This window comes from Cervus canadensis, chromosome 11, assembly GCF_019320065.1.
Source record: "Cervus canadensis isolate Bull #8, Minnesota chromosome 11, ASM1932006v1, whole genome shotgun sequence".
NCBI lineage: Eukaryota > Metazoa > Chordata > Mammalia > Artiodactyla > Cervidae > Cervus > Cervus canadensis.
In genome coordinates this window covers 47642601-47661266 of record NC_057396.1, presented here as the reverse complement: position 1 = coordinate 47661266, position 18666 = coordinate 47642601, and the positions used below count along the sequence as shown (strand labels likewise).

At 36.6% G+C, this 18666-nt stretch overlaps 2 protein-coding genes across 4 annotated transcripts in view; one reads left to right on the top strand and one right to left on the bottom strand.

Annotated features, from left to right (window-relative positions):
- Positions 1-18666, top strand: part of FCHSD2 (FCH and double SH3 domains 2) — a 268065-nt gene that overhangs the window by 178445 nt on the left and 70954 nt on the right. The gene's annotated exons all lie outside the window — the stretch shown is intronic.
- LOC122450110 (small integral membrane protein 15-like) lies at positions 5384-5614 on the bottom strand. The gene has a single exon (XM_043482274.1). The coding sequence runs from the start codon at positions 5612-5614 to the stop codon at positions 5384-5386; it is 231 nt and encodes a 76-aa protein (XP_043338209.1).

Genomic DNA, 18666 nt, shown 5'->3' with positions numbered 1-18666 from the left:
TCTGCAGAATCTGTCTATTCTGCTGTATGCTGCTACTGGTATCTTTGCTCAGTTTCTTTTTTTATTCTTTTTTTTATTTATTTATTTGTTTATTTTTCCTTATTTTATTTTATTTTTTTTAATTTATTTATTTTTTTATTAGTTGGAGGCTAATTATCTTTTTTTATTCTTATTTTTAAACCTGGACCTCAGTGATTCATCCCTGAGTCTGCATAGTTTGGTAGTCAGTCTGTGATTGGTCAGAAATTGTGCTCAAATACGTCAAACCAATAAGGCTTTTACCTTTTGGGTGGATGTGTTTTTTACTGGGGAGTGTATTCAAAGTCTAGGACTTCTTACCTTGCTTTTTTCCTCCTGTGCCTTCTAAGGTCTCATCTGGAAATACAAATAGCCTTCCTATTAATCTTGGGTGGCCTCAGCCTGCAAAGGCTTGGAGCAGGGCTTGGATTCCCAGCCAGAAATTGAGGCCATGTTGCGGCGGTAAAAGCACCAGATCCTAGCCACTAGATGAGTGGTCAGTGACAAGGGCCCTCGTCCTACAGCTTTGCAGAAGAGAATTTCCAGAAAGACAGAAAGTAGTGAAGCAAGTAAAGTATTTATTAAGAGGAAAAAAGAGTATGTTATGTGTGGATAGACACATGGGCAGCCTCAGAGGGAGAGTCCCTGAGTCACTCCCTCATGGCAGTTTAAATCATTTATATGGGGCATTTCTTCTGGTTTTCCTTTGGGCAGTCATTTTGATTTGCCTTATTCACAGTCCATATTTGGTATATCTTAGGATCCTTCCATGTGTGCGCACACATTTCTTAACCAAGAAGGATCCTACCAAAGAGGCATATGGGTAGCTCATCCCTTGACATTACTTCCCTCTTTGGCCTGCAAGTAGCTTTAATGTGCACATATGGTCAAGGAGGTTTTAGGACTTCAGGAATAAGAGACATGTGGTCTGGGCAGGGCCCAGCCTCCTCCCTTAATTGTCCTGTTATTCTTGTCTTGGAGTCTGGGTCAATAGAGAATGAATCTCCGGTTGCTTTATGGTGGGAGGTGGGGATCATGGGTTGGCATCTACCTCATGCTTCACTATCAGTTAGGGATACATAGAAAGTTTCTGCTCTTTCATTTCCAGGATCTTTATGTTAAATTTCTGGCTAATCTGCTGGTCACATGATCACCCCAACTAGGACCACAGTCTCAGACTAGCAGAGCTACTGGTTTTCCTGATGCACTTCCTATGAAGATCACTACTTTTGTTAAATCTCTCTAGACAGGATACTCACCCTCTGTGATAGCCCACACTTTGTGGAGTGTGTTTCTCTCTGAATAAATCCACTTCTTGCCTATCTAAAAAATAAAAAAAAAAACCAACCCTCTGGACATGAGCTTTTTAACCCTTTGCTCCAAATCAAGTTAGTCTCTCTGGCAGTGAACCTGCTGGTTTTCATTGCCACCATTATCCTGATAGAACTATTACTTAACTGAATGGAGATGGGACCAACCCTAGGCAAGAATGCCTCACATTGCCACTATGCTTACACAGAGGTCAACAGTTTTTCAATTTATTGTTTGCTTTTGGTTGATTTTCAGAGCCTAATTAGGTTTAAGTGAAAGTCACTCAGTCATGTCCAATTCTCGAGGCCAGATACTGGAGTGGGTAGCCTATCTCTTCTCCACAGGATCTTCCCAACCCAGGAATTGAACCAGAGTCTCCTGCATTGTAATGGTGGATTCTTTACCAACTGAGCTATCAGGGAAGCGTAATAGGTGTAAACACATACATTAAAAAAGAAGAAAGATCTCAAATCACTAACCTAACCTTCCATTTTAAGGAACTAGAAAAATGAGAGGATACTAAACCAAAACAAGAAGAAGGAAGGAAATAATAAACATTAGAGCAGAGATAAATGAGGTAGAAAATAGAAAAACAATAGAATCAGCAAAACCAGAAGTTGGTTCTCTGAAAAGGTCAACAAAATTGACAGACCTTTAGGTAGACTGACTATATTTCTCTCCTACCGCTGCCGTAACAAATTATCACAAATATGGTGGCTTAAAACAACAAAAATTTATTTCTCTCACAACTCTGGAAGCCAGAAGTATAAAATCAAGCTGTCAACAGGATTGGTTCTTTGCGGAAGTTCTGAGGGGAGAAAAGCCATTCCATACCTCTGCAAGTTTCTTGTGGTTGCTGGAAGTTCCTAGCAGCCCTTGGCATGTAGACTGGCATCACTGTGCTTCTGTTTTCACCTCACTTTTCCATGTCTATTTCTCTACTGTCTCGTGTAAAAGAACAGATGGGAGTCTTAATTACATGTGTAAAACCCCTTTTTCCAAATAAGATTGGTTTTATAGGTTTGAGGAGTTAAGACATGGGTATATCTTTTCTTTTTTTTTTTTTTTTTTTGACCGCACAGAGCTTACAGGATTTTAGTTGCCCAACCAGGGATTGAACCGCCATGCTTGACAGTGAAAACACAGATTCCTACCCACTGAAGCTCCAGGGAAGTCGTAAGACATGGATATATCTATTATGGGCCACCATTCAATCCACTACACTGATAGCTCCCCTCATCCCACCCCCCCCCCCAAAAAAAAGATTTAAATTACTAAAATCAGGAATGAAAGTGTGATATTACTACCAATCTTATAGAAATCAGGATTATAAGAGAATACTATAAACAGATACCAATAAATAACCTAGACAGAATGGACAGATTCCTAAAAACACAAACTCAAAACTAACTGAAGAAGAAATAGAAAAATCTAAACAATTTTATAATAAATAAAGTGATTGAATCATAGTAAAAAAAAATTCCACTGTAGAAAAATGTAGTACCAGATGGCTTCATAGGTGAATTCTCCCACATATTTGAAGAATTAACAAATTCTTCCAAAAAACACAGAGGGAGAACCTCCTAACTCGTTCTATGAGGGGAGCATTATCCTGATACCTTCTAATTTTTTCTATGCATATATTGTATATACATGCTTCAAAATCGGTATCATTTTGTTTTCACAAGTACTTTTTTCATATAAAATACATTTTGAAATATTCTTGCCTTTTAATATTACTTGAAAATGAGTTTAATGACTGCATAGTATTTTATTATATTAACATGCCATAGATTTTCATGTCCCTTTTTGTCCATTTATATAAATCTGTAGTGAAGATTTTCTATTTATTTATTTTTTTTTGAGGAGTTTTTAATACTAATTTTTGTATACCTCTTTGATAACTTCCTTAAGACAGCCTTTAAGAAATGTGTTCCCTGGTCAAAAACAAAGATTTGTTAATATTTTCCGTATAGACGCATTACCTTCCACAAAGATTATATCAATTTATACTCTGGAAAGCAGTGTACAAAAGTACCTATTCCTGATGTTATCAAAGCTGTGTTTTAAAATTAAATAAATATACCTATAAGAGCAACAGTTTGGATGAATGTAATACTCTTAATTTAATATTATTTTAATTTTTTATTCATGGTAAATTGCACATTTTTATTTTGTGCTATTTAAATAACTCCTCAGAACAGTCAAAAGTTGAAGAAAAGAATGGATCATTAAACGGATAAGATAGTTAATGCCAAAGATAGTGATGATACATTAACAGAGTTGTAGTTCATATTTTATACCAAACAAACTGACATTCAACATATTTTTATTAAGTACTTATATTCTCTTACATACTACTTTAGATATGGAAGATATAGTATGGTTAGCTCACATTTTCTTTGCAGGGCACATTCATTGATAATTTAACAGATATTTACTCAGGGCCCTCTATGTGCCTTTTATTGGAGATACAATATTTAACAAGATCCAGATGGCCTGTGACCCCTTAAAGGAGAATAAAAATATCAAAATAGTCTTATTCATTGACTACTTATTATTTTCCACACATTATATTGATATTAACCTCATTACATACATTATTTTCTTTGATATTAAACTAATATTTGGAAACTGCATTTTGAAGACTTGCATGTGTCTGATCAAACCCATTCATATCAAATAAAATACTAACTTGCTTTTTATTTATTTATTTATTAAAGTATCAAATTTATTTCAATATCTAGTTTCATTTTTAAATTAAAGCTATTGGATAATTTTTTGCAATTTAAAATTCATTATTAGAGGTGAGGAAAACATTAATAAGCTATTAATTATTGAAAACAAAATTATCAATGATGCATTTTAAAAAGCCATGTTAAAGAGTAAAAAGTTCCAATTATACTATTTGACTGAAGGAAATATCCTTTACCTCTTTATTTCTAACATTCTCATTTTGACATAATTTACACCTTTTTCACACAATTAATACAATGCAAACAAAAATTTTCCAAATGTTAAGACTTTCTTTACTGTTTATGACATGAATAACTATAACTCTTTAAAAGTTCCTTAAAAGAAAGTTGAAATTTTAATTTTGATACTAACCTCATTACCTCAGACCGTGAACCTGTCTGACCATAAAGTAAAGGACATCACCACCACATGAATTAAAACAAAGAATAGAATAAAAAGCAAAAGTGGTATCTATATAATCAGCAAATTATCTGATTAGACATGTTAACTACTTCACATTTCTACTTAGCACAAGTGAGAATAAAGTGGTTCCAAGGTACTACGGGTTTGGCATTTTTACTCTTAAGCTTTAAATCATAGTGTTACTCAGGTCATCTCTAAGAAAAGGGCAGTGTTCATGAGTACAAAAATGATTATATCCAGTAGGTGGTATTCTACATAGTCAAGATAACAAGAAGATTGTTTATAAAACTAGATATTTAAAAATGCAGACTATCTGATAATTACCAGTATCTCCAAAGCTAAAATAAGAAAAATACAGAAAATAGAGAAATACTCATTGAATAATATTATTTTGCTTTGAGGAAACCAGAAATGATGCTATTCCAAGAAATAAGTAATAATGATAAGAGATATAATTAATACACCATTATCTTTTAAGCCAAACCATGCTTTTCAGATCAGAACAACTCTTGATTTTTACATTCTTAATCTCCTTTGTCCAGAACAGGACCACATTTTAAGCCATTATTTGAATAGAGTTCATAATCTAAAGGTACTTTTCTTCACAGGATGTTTTCATTTTAGTATTCATACATAAGCTGCAAAAAGGCAAATGAAGTCAGTTAAAAGAATCTGTAGCATAATAAATGCCAATTTACAGTAACTGTCAACAGACTTCTATACTGAAGCCGAAAAGTTGCTACAGTACAGGTGAGAACTGACATGATTCTTCCATAGACTCAGACTTCATTTAGTAATACTGTCATAAGATCCAAAAAGAAACCTTAATGGGTCCTTTCAAAGATGAATAATTTTCCAAACAGTTTTCCTCTGGACGCACAGCCTGTTCATTCCTTCAATCCTTTTTTAGTTGTTTAGCTTTTGCAATATTTTCTTGACGTTTTTGTTTCTTTTGCTCCTTTTCCCTGGCCTCAATCATCTTGGCCAGTTTCCAAGACAGCACAGCACTTGCTAGAAACAATGGAGTCAGAGCCAAAATAACTGTTGTAAGGAAGCCGTATGTAAGGAAGCCATCCTTTGCAGCCCATTCCACAACATACTCAGCCCAAGCCTTTAAGTCATACATCTTCGTGGAGGCCTTATGCTTGAGTGGTGATCTCTAATTTTGTCCTGGGATTATCAGCCAGTCACAATTTCAGATGACATTTGGTTGGCTGTCTTCTTCTTTAACTCTACCAATACACTTCTGAGAGAAGGTTTAAATTCTATATATTCCCGTGCACCTCAATTTCGGACCCCAGGTGCAAGCGCCCTCCACACTTTAAATATTATTCTTCTTCCTTGCAAAAAGGATCCACCAGGCATGATCTTCAGATCAGACCCGCTCGGCGCCTGAAGGTGAGGGTACCTCATAGCCACCCGCACTTTCCTTTCCTGTGTACCCCCCATCCCCACCGCCGCCCACCGCAGCCTTCACCGTTCCTCACCCTACCCGGTGTACCTCCTCTGGGGCCACGCTTCCCGAACCCTCCGCCTCGGCGAGCGCGGGCCCGGCGGGGCTCGAACAGCCGGCAGTCCCGGGGAATCAGGAGGTCATTCCCGCCACACCCTGGGCCGCCGGCGCCGTGGCCACCTCCCCTGAGCACCGGGGCCAAAACCGCCGCACCGACCGCCACCCGCATCCCCTACATCTCGCAGGGGACGACGGGTTCAGACCCCGACTCCTGACTCACCTCCTAACTTGCTTTTTTTTTTTTTTAATTAGTTGGAGGCTAATTACTTCACAACATTTCAGTGGGTTTTGTCATACATTGACATGAATCAGCCATGGAGTTACATGTATTCCCCATCCCGATCCCCCCTCCCACCTCCCTCTCCACCTTCTAACTTGCTTTTTAAAAGGCCTTTGAGTATTAAAGGTGTGGTGTTTTTGTGATAAGCATAGAATGAACACACACACACACACATATACACACACAGTCTCATTCCATTTAAATGTAACACTTTCAGTCTTCAGGCTATTGGTAGTTATGAGTTTAGAAGGCTAAGGATGCTGATTCCCACTTAGGGCTAAAATTTATTTGTCCTTCTATGAAATTAGAGCTAAGAATAATAATAAGTGCCTTTTTAGTTTGGCTTTGATTGCACCTTCTACATAGAGGCTATTAGCACTCTTGCATAAAACTCTAATGGCTCTTGCCAGAGGGGACTGAATAAGCAGTCAGATGTTGTTGAAGAAGCTCCCTGAACTTTACTTCTTGATTACAGGAAGATTCACTCACCATCTTCATAGATTTCCTACAAGCCAGATAGTTTTCTCTAAGAGATCAAAATCTAACAGAGAGAAACTGGAATATTTTTACCAAATTGGCAGCATTTAAAATCAGAATAAACCTCTATATCTCTTTAAAGAAATCTGATTATAGGTACCATGGAAATTTGAAATAAAAAAATAGAAACTTAATTTTTGTCTGATAATTTTAAATCCATTACTTAAAAAGATATTTAAGGCACAGTCTGTTAGACCTGCAGTCTTACTTAGTGGGTACAAAAATGCTTAGTTGTAACTTTTAGAAGCGGAATTATTGTTATTGCTGAAAAATGGATCCTGTCTTTCTTGACCTTCCTTCCTTCTTTTTTGAATGTCCTGAGCTAATGCTTTTTCTATGTTCGATTACTGCTGAGCACAGCAGAGCTTGTTGCTGGAACTGACTTCAATATGGACATGCGAATGTTTATAATAAGAAAAGCCAAATTCTCTTCCATGGACTCTATACTTGAAAGCTTTGTTACACTGGGTAACGATATGTCCCCACCCCCCCCACCCCACCCCCCACACTGTATACTTGACTACTCTATTAAAATATGAAAACATTTTGCTTTACATGTTTAGCTCAGAGCCCACTTTTATTAAATGTAAAGACCAAAATGTCTATGGTTCTTATCCTTACTGTATTTTTTAGAAAACATTTGTAATCTTAAATCATCTTTAGAGTACAACTTAAAAACCATTTTAAAACCTACTGAATTGATTTATTAGGAAAACAAAAATAATCAAAATGATGTTAGTTTTAGGTAAGCATTGATAAGTACTGATTTCAGTTGCTAAGAACTGAGGCACTTTTTTAAATTTAAAATGTGACCAGTGTAATTCTTAAGATTTTTACATGTGCTCAGGCATCATTTCCTCCAGAAAATCTTCCTTAAACCTCCACGTTTGTTCCAGTGCCTCTCTACTAGAACCCTGTGTAATTAAATCATACTATTACATGCTTGTCTCCAATACTTGGCCAAATTCTTCATGGTTATGTACTCAAATACATGCATATAAACACAGACTCAACCCTTAGCATCATTCTTGGCACAGTGTAGGACCTTAAGAAATACTTTTTTTGAACTGAACAGTTGAATAATTATTTTTAAACTTTTTTTTATTGGAGTGTAGTTGATTAACCATATTGTGTTAGTTTCTGGTGTACAGCAGAGTGATTCAGTTACACATATACATATATCTATTCTTTTAAAAATTCTTTGCCCATTTAGATTATTAACATAATATTGAGCAGAGTTCTCCTTTGCTATAGAATTAAGTCCTTGTATCATAGTACAAATTACATAGAAAATTCAGGTGCAAAGAAATGTAGCTATCATATGTTAATGTACCATATATCTAAGATCATTCCTGTCAGAGGCTATCTTTGAGCTATAGAAGATCAGACCCCATTCAGTACAACCACTCGTTGTAGTTCAGAAGAGCACTAAACTATCTCCTTTCCACTAATGGTTCTGTATATCCAAAAAGTGTGCATTAACTCTTCCCTAAAATTTCAATGTGAGAAACTTTCAGATTGCCTATATCTGGAATAATGCTTCCTAAATTAAAACTAAAGCTTTATATTCTTCATGCTAAGTACTTTCTGGCATTTCAATACTTCAGTCAATACTTTACTACTCAAAAGATGATATTTAAATAACACAATAAAAAGATGAAAGTGGGAAATTTTAGATTACATTCTAACTTGGAATGCCAAAAATTCTTCTATTTTCAATAGTCCTATTTACTGACATGTATGTTTTTCTGGTTTACGTACCTAAAGATCTGAATTTCAGTCATGTTAATAGTTTCTCCCAGAAGCCTTTCTGTGTCCTCCTTCAGTTTTTTGTCCCTTCACATCTTCTTGCTTCCAGCTATGAAACTATGCCCAGATCATCACTTCCTTTTGGCCATCAGGACCACAGTCGAGGAAGAGCCCCATTTTACTATGGGAGTGGTACAGTTGGTAAACAAAAACCTGCTATTTAACTAAGCAGGAGGCATGCCCTATAGAGGAGTAAAAACTGAAAGAGTGATGAAACGTTTTACCTTTGAATAATTTAGGATCCTGTTTTTCATGGGCAAAAATTCCTGTAGGCAGGCTCTTAGATTATTTTGGTTACATTGTTACATAAATATGTATAAAAAAGCCTAGGTTAAAAATGTATGCTTATGGCTTTTATACAAGTATAAAACCAAAACAGTTATTTAATCACAAGCAAATCTATAAAATCAGTAAAATTCAAATTGACAAAATGAATTAAATATAATAGCTGATAATGATCCATTGACCCTAAATTGCTCCTTGAAATGTAAATTATGATATTCTCTTCAGGGTCGAGTTCTCGGTGCCTATACTACCTTATACCTACAGTGACTCTGTTCTCTTTGTTATTATAGCATCCACCGATGTCATTTTATCTTCACTGTGTTTCAACTATGCATTTATATTTTCAGTTTACGGTCATTTTAAGTTCAGGATCTGTTCTCATTAACCTAGGACCACTGGAGTAAAACTGCTAGGCCCACTGTTGGTAAACATGAGCATTAGCACAGAAATCACATGGCAGTACTCCAATAAAGATGATCATCTGTATAATCCTGGGTTAAATAATATCCTTTAAAATGATTTATTAAAATGAAAAAATGTATATTCTCACAGATAATTTGTGGACAGCAAAAATTATGCAATTATATCCCCAGCTTCCATTATAAGGAAATCTACTCTAATTATTTTTGCCTGTAAGTATATATTTGAGTGACAAAATAGATTTGAGAGTAGGGTGGGGCAAAAGAGATTTCCTAAAGTGTATACTCAGGCCAGTATAGTCTTGGTGTGAGTCCCTTGAAGTATGCTGCTTTAATTTACTCACCCTTGTCACATAATTTTACTTGATCGCTAATTCTGGTGTGTTTATTAAAAATGAAGATCATTTAGCAGAAGGGTGAGATGGAAAATAATGAATGTCTGAGGGACTAAAATTCATGGATATTTAAAAGACAGTTGAGGTGATATATATTAAAGCTTTTAAATCAAGTATTTGTGGAGTGCATGAAGTTCATTGCAAAGTTTTGAGATTGCCCAGAGCACAGAGATAAAACATGGTCACTAAATAAACAAATAGCAGCAGCAAAACAAATCCTAGGGGAGACAGGAATCTAATTTCTGGGTTTCCCAGGTGGCACTAGTGGTAAAGAACCTGCCTGCCTATGCAGGAGACATAAGAGATGCAGGTTCAATCCCTGGGTCAAGAAGATCCCCTGGAGAAGGGCATGGCAACCCACTCACGTATCCTTCCCTGGAGAATCCCATGGACAGAGGAGCCTGGCGGACTACAACCCGTAGGGTCACTAAAAGTTGGACATGACTGAAGCAACTTAGTGCAGGACAGAATTGCCACATTATCTTTTAAATGTCCTATTCTTAACCAAAAACTAGACATATAAAGAAACAAGACAATATAACCCATTCACAGAAACAAAAGGAGTCAATAGAAACTGACCTCAAGGAAACCCATACATTGAACTTACTAGACAAAGATTTTATTTAATCACCCCTTTATGAGCGAAGATCATAAATATGATTAAAGAGCTAGATGAAACCATGTCCAAAGAAATAAAGTATGAGAACAATGTTTTACCAAGGGGAGAATATCAACAAAGAGACAGAAATTATAAAAAGGAACCAAATAGAAATTCTGAAGTTGAGAAGTGCAGTAATTAAAACTAAAATACACTGAAGGACTTGGCAATAAAGCTGAACCAGCAAAAGAAAAAATCTGTGAACTTAAAGATCAGACAATTGAGATGATCCAGTCTGCAAAAGGAGTAGATAAATTAATTTAAGTCTGATTTAAAAAACAGTGCATAAGGCAATCACTGTAAAGTGTTGATGGGCTTATACTGTATGAAGATATATCTCTATAATAATAGCACAGAAGAGGGAGAGTAGAGCTATAAAGGGGCATAGTTTTTGTATTCTGTTGAAATTAAGCTTGCATTAATCCAAACCAGTTTGCTTAAATTAAGATCTTAGCTGTAATCCTCAGGCAACCACTACAAAAATCTTAAAAAGATCTAGTAAAAGAAACAAGGGACTTAAAAGAGTAGACTATTTTACAGCCTTCGTGAGGAGATTCTATTCTTATCTCTCTATAGATGAGGAAACTGAGGCTTAGAGAGGTTATACAGTTTAAGTACATAATAGAATCAAGACTCAAAACCTAATCTTTCATCAAAATCCTTTATTATAGGTCCTCTATGGGAAATAGGTGAAATTCTTAGGTAGAATATAGAAATATTTAAGCTTTATTATTTTAGTAACCATCTTTTGTAAGTACCATACTCTCTGGTCTCTATCAGAAGAAATTTAATGCTCAAGAAGGTTCAGTGTTTCCCCAAAGTGTCATTGCTAGCTAAGTGATAGATCTGAGATTTGAATGCAACTGTATGTGGTTCAAGACTTTCTATTGGACCATGCTGCTTTGAGGTTGCAACCCAAATGTTGAGATGGTTTTAGCACATTCACAACTAGATGACACATGCTTATAAGTAACTCAAGAGGATGATACAGACTTTATAGAAAAGCTGTATTAAATTTTCCTTTCCTGGCTTTGTAATTCACAGATAGAAACTTTGTTTTCCTCTTTCATAGAACCTGAAGTAACTCAGTGCTTTTAAATAAAATAACCAAGTAAAAATTTAGGTGACATGTTTCTAATTTTACTTTATATCATTGACAAGTTCAACCATATATTAGAGATATTTATAGTGATGCAAATTTAACTCAGAACTTGCTTTGATCCCTTTAAATTTGTAAAAATCTACTTTCTCTTTGCATCCTAGTTAAGTGCAGCTTAAAGTCTTCTCAGAAAGATACACATATGCAGGCAGGCAATCATTATTGTTTTGCATCAGTAAAAGAGGACTGTAGAATTTCATAATTTAATTTTAAGACAGCTCTTATTTATCATCATCTTGATATTTATATTCCTGACTTTTACCAAAGACTATTCAGAATGCCTGTTGCTCTCAGCAAAAGAAGAGTTTGCTTTTTCTAGGCTGTATTAAGGAAACTCAAGAGATTTCAGCATAGCTCTGTTACTGCAAAAACTCTGCGCTTCCTGGATCTAAATAAGGAGGCCACTGTTTCAGGTCCTTACTTTAGGGGAAATTGCATCAAATGCTTAGAAAAATGACACATTTTCTTCCTCCTAACTCTTAACTCATCATAATTTCCCTCTTCAAACAAGTTCCAAGAATTTATACTTTCCTATAAATAAATGTTATTGGAACACCCTAGAATTCTAAGCTTCTGAATTTGTCTTTAGGATATCCCAATTTTCCTTTACTATTTTGAGTATTTGCTACTATGAGTTTTGGTTCCAGACTCAACTGATTTTAGAGATCAAGTTGATCAAATGAATAGAGAGCAGAAGTAATATATAAAAAGAGTACTGTAATATATAAGGAACATATATATATATTATATATAAGTAATATATAAGGAATATGGAAAGAATATGGATATTCAAAGGCATTCAGAAGCCTTTCAGCTTTTTCAAACTATTAAAACAATTAAAACAAAGGCCCCATGGTTTCTCAATTTAGATATTACAGACTTCTTCCCATAGCAACTGGTACCAAGTAATCAAAAACAAAATTTGTGTTTAAAAGTTACATTTGAGTGAGTTCCGTACCAAATTTTTGCATGGTGGAGACCACTGAGAATCTCTTACTGCCAGATTAACTCATATTTGTATAAACCTTAAAAGAATGCTTCTCCTGCCATTTCTGAGCATGTATATGAATTCTAATGTATCACTGATTATGAAATTTATGACTGTGCATACAGATCTCTATAGGAATAGAAGTTTGTGCACATCTACTGGTTTGAAATTGACCAAACAAGTATACTTAGAGAACATTTTTGTGCCTTGCTCATGTAAATGCTAGACAGGGCTCAGGGCATCTTTATCATGCATGTCCTTGTCAAACTATTATAGTTGTGATAGTTTTATAATTTATTGTAAGCTTTAAAAGGTTTTACCTTTAAGTTTATAAAAAATACATGTAGCTTGTGGGTTGTATCTGTGATTCGGCTTTGAAATTAAAATTGTCTATTTCAAGCTTTTCAGTTCAGTTCAGTCGCTCAGTCGTGTCCAACTCTTTGCGACCCCATGAATCGCAGCACGCCAGGCCTCCCTGTCCATCACAAACCCCCGGAGTTTACTCAAACTCATGCCCATCAAGTTGGTGATGCCATCCAGCCATCTCATCTTCTGTCGTCCCCTTCTCCTCCTGCCCCCAATCCCTCCCAGCATCAGTGTCTTTTCCAGTGAGTCAACTCTTTGCATGAGGTGGCCAAAGTATTGGAGTTTCAGCTTCAGCATCAGTCCTTCCAATGAACACCCAGGACTGATCTCCTTCAGGACGGCCTGGTTGGATCTCCTTGCAGTCCAAGGGACTCTCAAGAGTCTTCTCCAGCACCACAGTTCAAAAGCATCAATTTTTAGGCGCTCAGCTTTCTTCACAGTCCAGCTCTCACATCCATACATGACCACTGGGTAAACCATAGCCTTGACTAGATAGACCTTTGTTGGCAAAGTAATGTCTCTGCTTTTTAACATTGTACAGGAGACAGGGATCATTGTACAGGAGACAGGGATCAAGACCATCCCCATGGAAAAGAAATGCAAAAAGGCAAAATGGTTGTCTGAGGAGGCCTTACAAATAGCTGTGAAAAGAAGAGAAGCAAAAAGCAAAGGAGAAAAGGAAAGCTTTCAAGCTTTTAGATCTGTTTAATTGAAAAGAAGCAGGAATAGTAAGGCAAGCTGTTAAATTATTATCACTTGCAGCTAGTGATCTGTATGAATCAAGGGTGACAAGAGTGGAAGGTGCAAAAGCAGGCCCCAATTATAAGAGAGGGAAGGCACTGAAGATTTACTTTGAGAGTGAAGTAGATATAATCAGGCATTTACTTTATCTTAATTGGGTCAGCTTTATTCTGATGAAAAAATAAACATGTAGCATGTAATTTACAGACTTAAATTTTAACCAGACACTATTTCCCTTCTCTGAGCTTCACACCTACATATCATACTGTCTCTTGAGCTAAACTGTTCTCTTCTCCAGCTTCACTTCTTCTTGGGTTCTTGGCGCAGTGTATAATATCCACTCACTTGCCTGGATCAGACACTTGGAAATAAAGGTTTACTTTCCCCTCTGCCTTTGTTTCAGCATCTAGTTAACCACTAAATCTTGTTGATTTCATTTCTTACTTATCTACTGCCCTCCAGACATCCTGTTTCATCTGGGTTATTGCAGCAGTCTCCTGTTGCCCTGTATCTTGCCAACCCATTTCTACAACGCAGCTAGGAGAAGGCTTCCAAGCCACATATTTCACTTGACTGCTGGACTATGTTCATTAATGATTCGTTGCATTTAAACTAAAGTACAAGCAAAACAAAACAAAAAATCTTTTGACTGCATGATCTGGACAGGGCTTACCTCTTGGTTCTTCATTTATTCTCCCCATTTCTCTTCCCTGTTATCCCAACAATGTACATCTTTTAGTTCTTCCAATATTCCTCTTTTGCCTCTAGGTTTTCACAAAGGTTTTTCTTCTTTCTTGACTTCTATCTATCCCTCTCCTCCTTGGTTTTGCTAACTGTTGATTATTAAGATTTTCACTTAATCATTATGTCTTCTGAACAGCTCTCTTGTCTTTCTGCATCATAACTCCTAATGATAACATAAAATCTTAGCATAAAATAGGCACTTATAATGCCTGTTTTTCTGTCTTTCCTTTTGGTTTGTTAAGTTCTGTGAAAGGACGGATCTTGTCTGTTCACCACTGTGTCTTAGCTGAGTTCAGAGTTTGACATACTGGTAGTACTTAATATGTATCTGTTAAACAAATAATATGCCAGTCAGAATTCACATGCTTTAAAAAAAAAAAAAAAAGAGCCCACACTCAAGTCCCATAACAGAAAAGTAAGCCTAATGATGTTATATAACACTGGTAAAAATTTGTATAAGCTGGAAAAGAAATTAATTTCACAAAATTTTGTCTAATGCAGTCGTTCCAAATCTTTTTAGTAGTGGCATTTTTTATGTGGAATCCCAAGACATAAAACATACATGACTCTGCATGCCTTCTCTCCCTCAAATCCTACTCTCTTGACCACAGGGATAAACTTACAGGCCAAGCTGGTATGCAAGTGAGAACATCACACCCCTGCCCCTTGCTCAGGGTTATTGGGCAGATATTGGCACTTGACCTAAATTAGGTCATCCCTGGGATGGAAGCTGAAAGATAAGTTGAAAATGGCGTATACTTCCCTCCAGGAGACTCAGACCAACTCACAGGGAAAAGCAGTGATGAGAAACTTGGCAGAGTAAAGCTGGGAATGAGGATCAGAGGAGAGGGGCAGAGACTGTCCTTGAATTGGGTAGTTCCTGAGCAGACATCACCCTGTCCTTGTGATTTGTTTAACCTGAGCCAACAAGCTCCCATTTTGTGCAAATTACTTTGAGTTGAATATTGGTTATCTGCAGTTAAGACAAGAGAGCTGCCCTTACTAAAGGGTTATGGATGGTAATTGTAGCTTATATGAGTCCTTCCAATAGGCAGTTTAGAAGCATCCTCCTATCTGCAGTGTGGAAATGAGTTGGTGGGAGGGACAACTGTATGCTGAGTAATAGGAGATTGCAGCAATAATCCAAATGCTATAGTTCCTAAGTACTGTGATTGACAGCGATAAAGTCCTCTCTGTGATAAGGATAAGTACTAGATGGAAGAGTTTGTATAAAGCACTTTCAAGCGCTCTCCTTTGTTTCCCAGTATTTCATTCTGTTTTAGGGAACTAATTCTTTTTAATTATTGGATTTTTATCAAAGTCCATATATGCCGTCTACCTACTAAACACAAACCAGGTTGAGACAATGCTACCCAGAATTGCTTTGAACTTCTCTCAGCATCATCACTGGTTCAAACAATTGCAGTTAACTTGAGGTGGGGACAGAGCCAGTCAGTAATCATCCACTTCTTTTGCTCTGAATTCTAACCATTTCTTAATTTTTGTACCTCCTGCATTAACTTTATGAACACGAACAATAACACACCTAGGCCAGAAGGCCTCCAGCTATCTTATTCTTATCAACCAGGAAAATTGGTACATGGGTAAGTTAGTGAATTCTGTAACCCTATAAAATTTGGGGAATTCTGGTGGGATTCCCAGAATTCTGAATATTCTCATCATATTCTGGGAAATATGATGTTATGATAAAAGAAATATTTTAAGATTAATCTCTGTCTGCTAGAAGAGACTTCCAATCACTTGACCCACCTCTTACCTAATGTAAATTCATTAAGCCTCATTTGAATTGCTGAAGCCAAGAGATGCCTTTACTGTGTTTGGTACATGATTAATGGTACATTTTTCTCTTAACTGGAATATAGTGGGAATAGCTTGCCTGTGGGGCTTCCGAGGTGGCACAATGGTAAGGAATTCGCCTGCCAATGCAGGAGACGCAAGAGACTCAGGTTCAGTCTCTGGGTTGGGAAGATCCCCTGGAGTAGGAAATGGCAAACCACTCCAGTATTCTTGCTGAAAAATTCCACGGACAGAGGAGCCTGGCAGGCTATAGTCCATAGGGTCAAAGAGTTGAACGCAAGTGAGCAACTCTGTGTGTGTCCACATGGGCGCACACACACACACACACAGAGCTTGCCTATAAGCTGTCTAATCAGGGCATTTTTGTTGCTACATTAAACTCTAGAGTAAATCATTCTTTCATTTATTCTATAAATTATCTTTGAGCATTTGCTATCTGCCAGGCTCTGTGCCTGAAAAAGACTTAATCCATGACTTGCAGTAATACCCATGCAATATAAAAATTACAGAAACACTGAGGAGGAACTGGTTAAATCAGTTTTGTAAAGCATTTGCAACATTAGTAAGCCATTAATAAATATTAGTTGCCTGTTTGCCATCATTATTACTATTTGAGTAGGTGAGAAAAGGGAAATGACTTTGCAGGCCAAGAGAATAACTTACTTGGAAACATGATAGTAAATGTCATTTTCCAAAATGACTTGTGGTTGGGATATGAGTACAGTATAGACAACAGTGATGAGAGATGATACTGATGAGAGGTAGTTTGGGACTGGATTATAAAGGATCTTAGATACCAGCTAAATAATTTTAACTTTTCAAAATGTATAATGGGCGCTTAAAAATTTTTTTGGATAGCACCATTTTTTCTTTCTAGTCTGATGTTCACATTTTCTTTTTTTATGAAAAATTTCCCATATACATCAAAGTAAAAACAGTAATATAATGACCCCCATGTATTCATTACCCAGCTTTAATAATTATCAATATGTAGCCAGTCCATTGAAGATTTTTAAGCAAAGCAAAAAAGGAGACTAACACTGTGCCATTCCCTTACATTAGTTGATCTTTACAGTGTCCCATGGAGTATGTGGTATTTCCACTTTCCCTGTTTATAGAAGAGAGAACCATCAAAATGATGAAGTAAAAGTTCTGAGATTCTAACCCATATCCAGAACTCAAGTTCTTTCCCATGCTGCCTTTATAACTGTGAAGTAGAGCATGGTTCTCAGTTGAAGACAGATGCTCATCTGCCTACTTGATATATTGGTGCTATTGACCCCATTCTGGATGGACTTCCTACCTCCAGCCACTGTGCTGGAGTCACAGGGTCACCAGGATCTAAGTCTATGTAAATATTCAACCTAATCAGCTAAAATGACTCTTTAGTCCAGTGGTTGTCAAAGTATGGTCCCCAGACCACCAGCAGCAAGTTGTTAGAAAATACAAATTCTCAGACCCCACCCCCAACCTACTCACAACCTCTGGGGGTAGCAACGCATGATGCCTGTATTCCCATTTGCTGTGTTAAATAAAATGCTCCAGTGGTTTCCTGCAAACTCAAGGTTATGACCATCTACCAAGAGCATTTCTAAAGCAAAGACCTCATATCAGTTGTATGTTCATTTTTTAACAAGTTCATGAAAAGTAGTCATAAGGTAAGAATTATTATTCAGACTTAACACCAGCAGTCTCTCTGGGGATGTTACATAACCTCATGGAAAGAAATCTTAAGGAATTTGCACTGTCTATATTTATAGTGCTTGCTGGTGCCATCTAGTGGTTTAAGCACAGTGGAATGTGTAGTTTTATTACTGCTTTGAGGATACAATTTGTGGTTTTAAGTCAGTTTTATAGTAAATGTTTAATTGAATAACCAAAGTAAGAAAAAAATAAAGATTTTCCTTACTATAAAACCTCCATTGAGAATTCTTAGATATGGCACCAAAACACAAACGAAAAAAAGTTAAATTAGGCCACAACAAAGTTTAAAACTTTTGTACATCAGAGGACACTATTGATAGAGTGAAAGGGTAGCCCACAAAGTGGGAGAATATATTTGAAAATCATGTATCTAGTAAGATGTGCTTAGTCGCTCAGTTGTGTCCGACTCTTTGCAACTGTCTGCAACTCTTCGAACTGTAGCCCACTAGGCTCCTCTGTCCATGGAATTTGTCAGGCAAGAACACTGGAGGGGGGTTGCCATGACTTCCTCCAGGGGATCTTCCCCACCCAGGGATCGAACCCCTGTCTCTTACTTCTCCTGCATTGACAGACAGGTTCTTTATCGCTAGTGCCACCTGGGAAGCCCAAATATGTAAATAGTATCCAAATATATAAAGAACTCTTAACTCAACAACAAAAAGACAACACCAATTTTAAAAATGAGTGGAAACTGTTATATTTAAAATGGATAACCAATAAGATCCTATCTTATAGCACAGAGCACTCTGCTCAATGTTATAT

Excerpts from the sequence above, each read along its gene's own strand:
- LOC122450110 (XM_043482274.1), bottom strand. The coding sequence starts at position 5,614 with ATGTATGACTTAAAGGCTTGGGCTGAGTATGTTGTGGAATGGGCTGCA.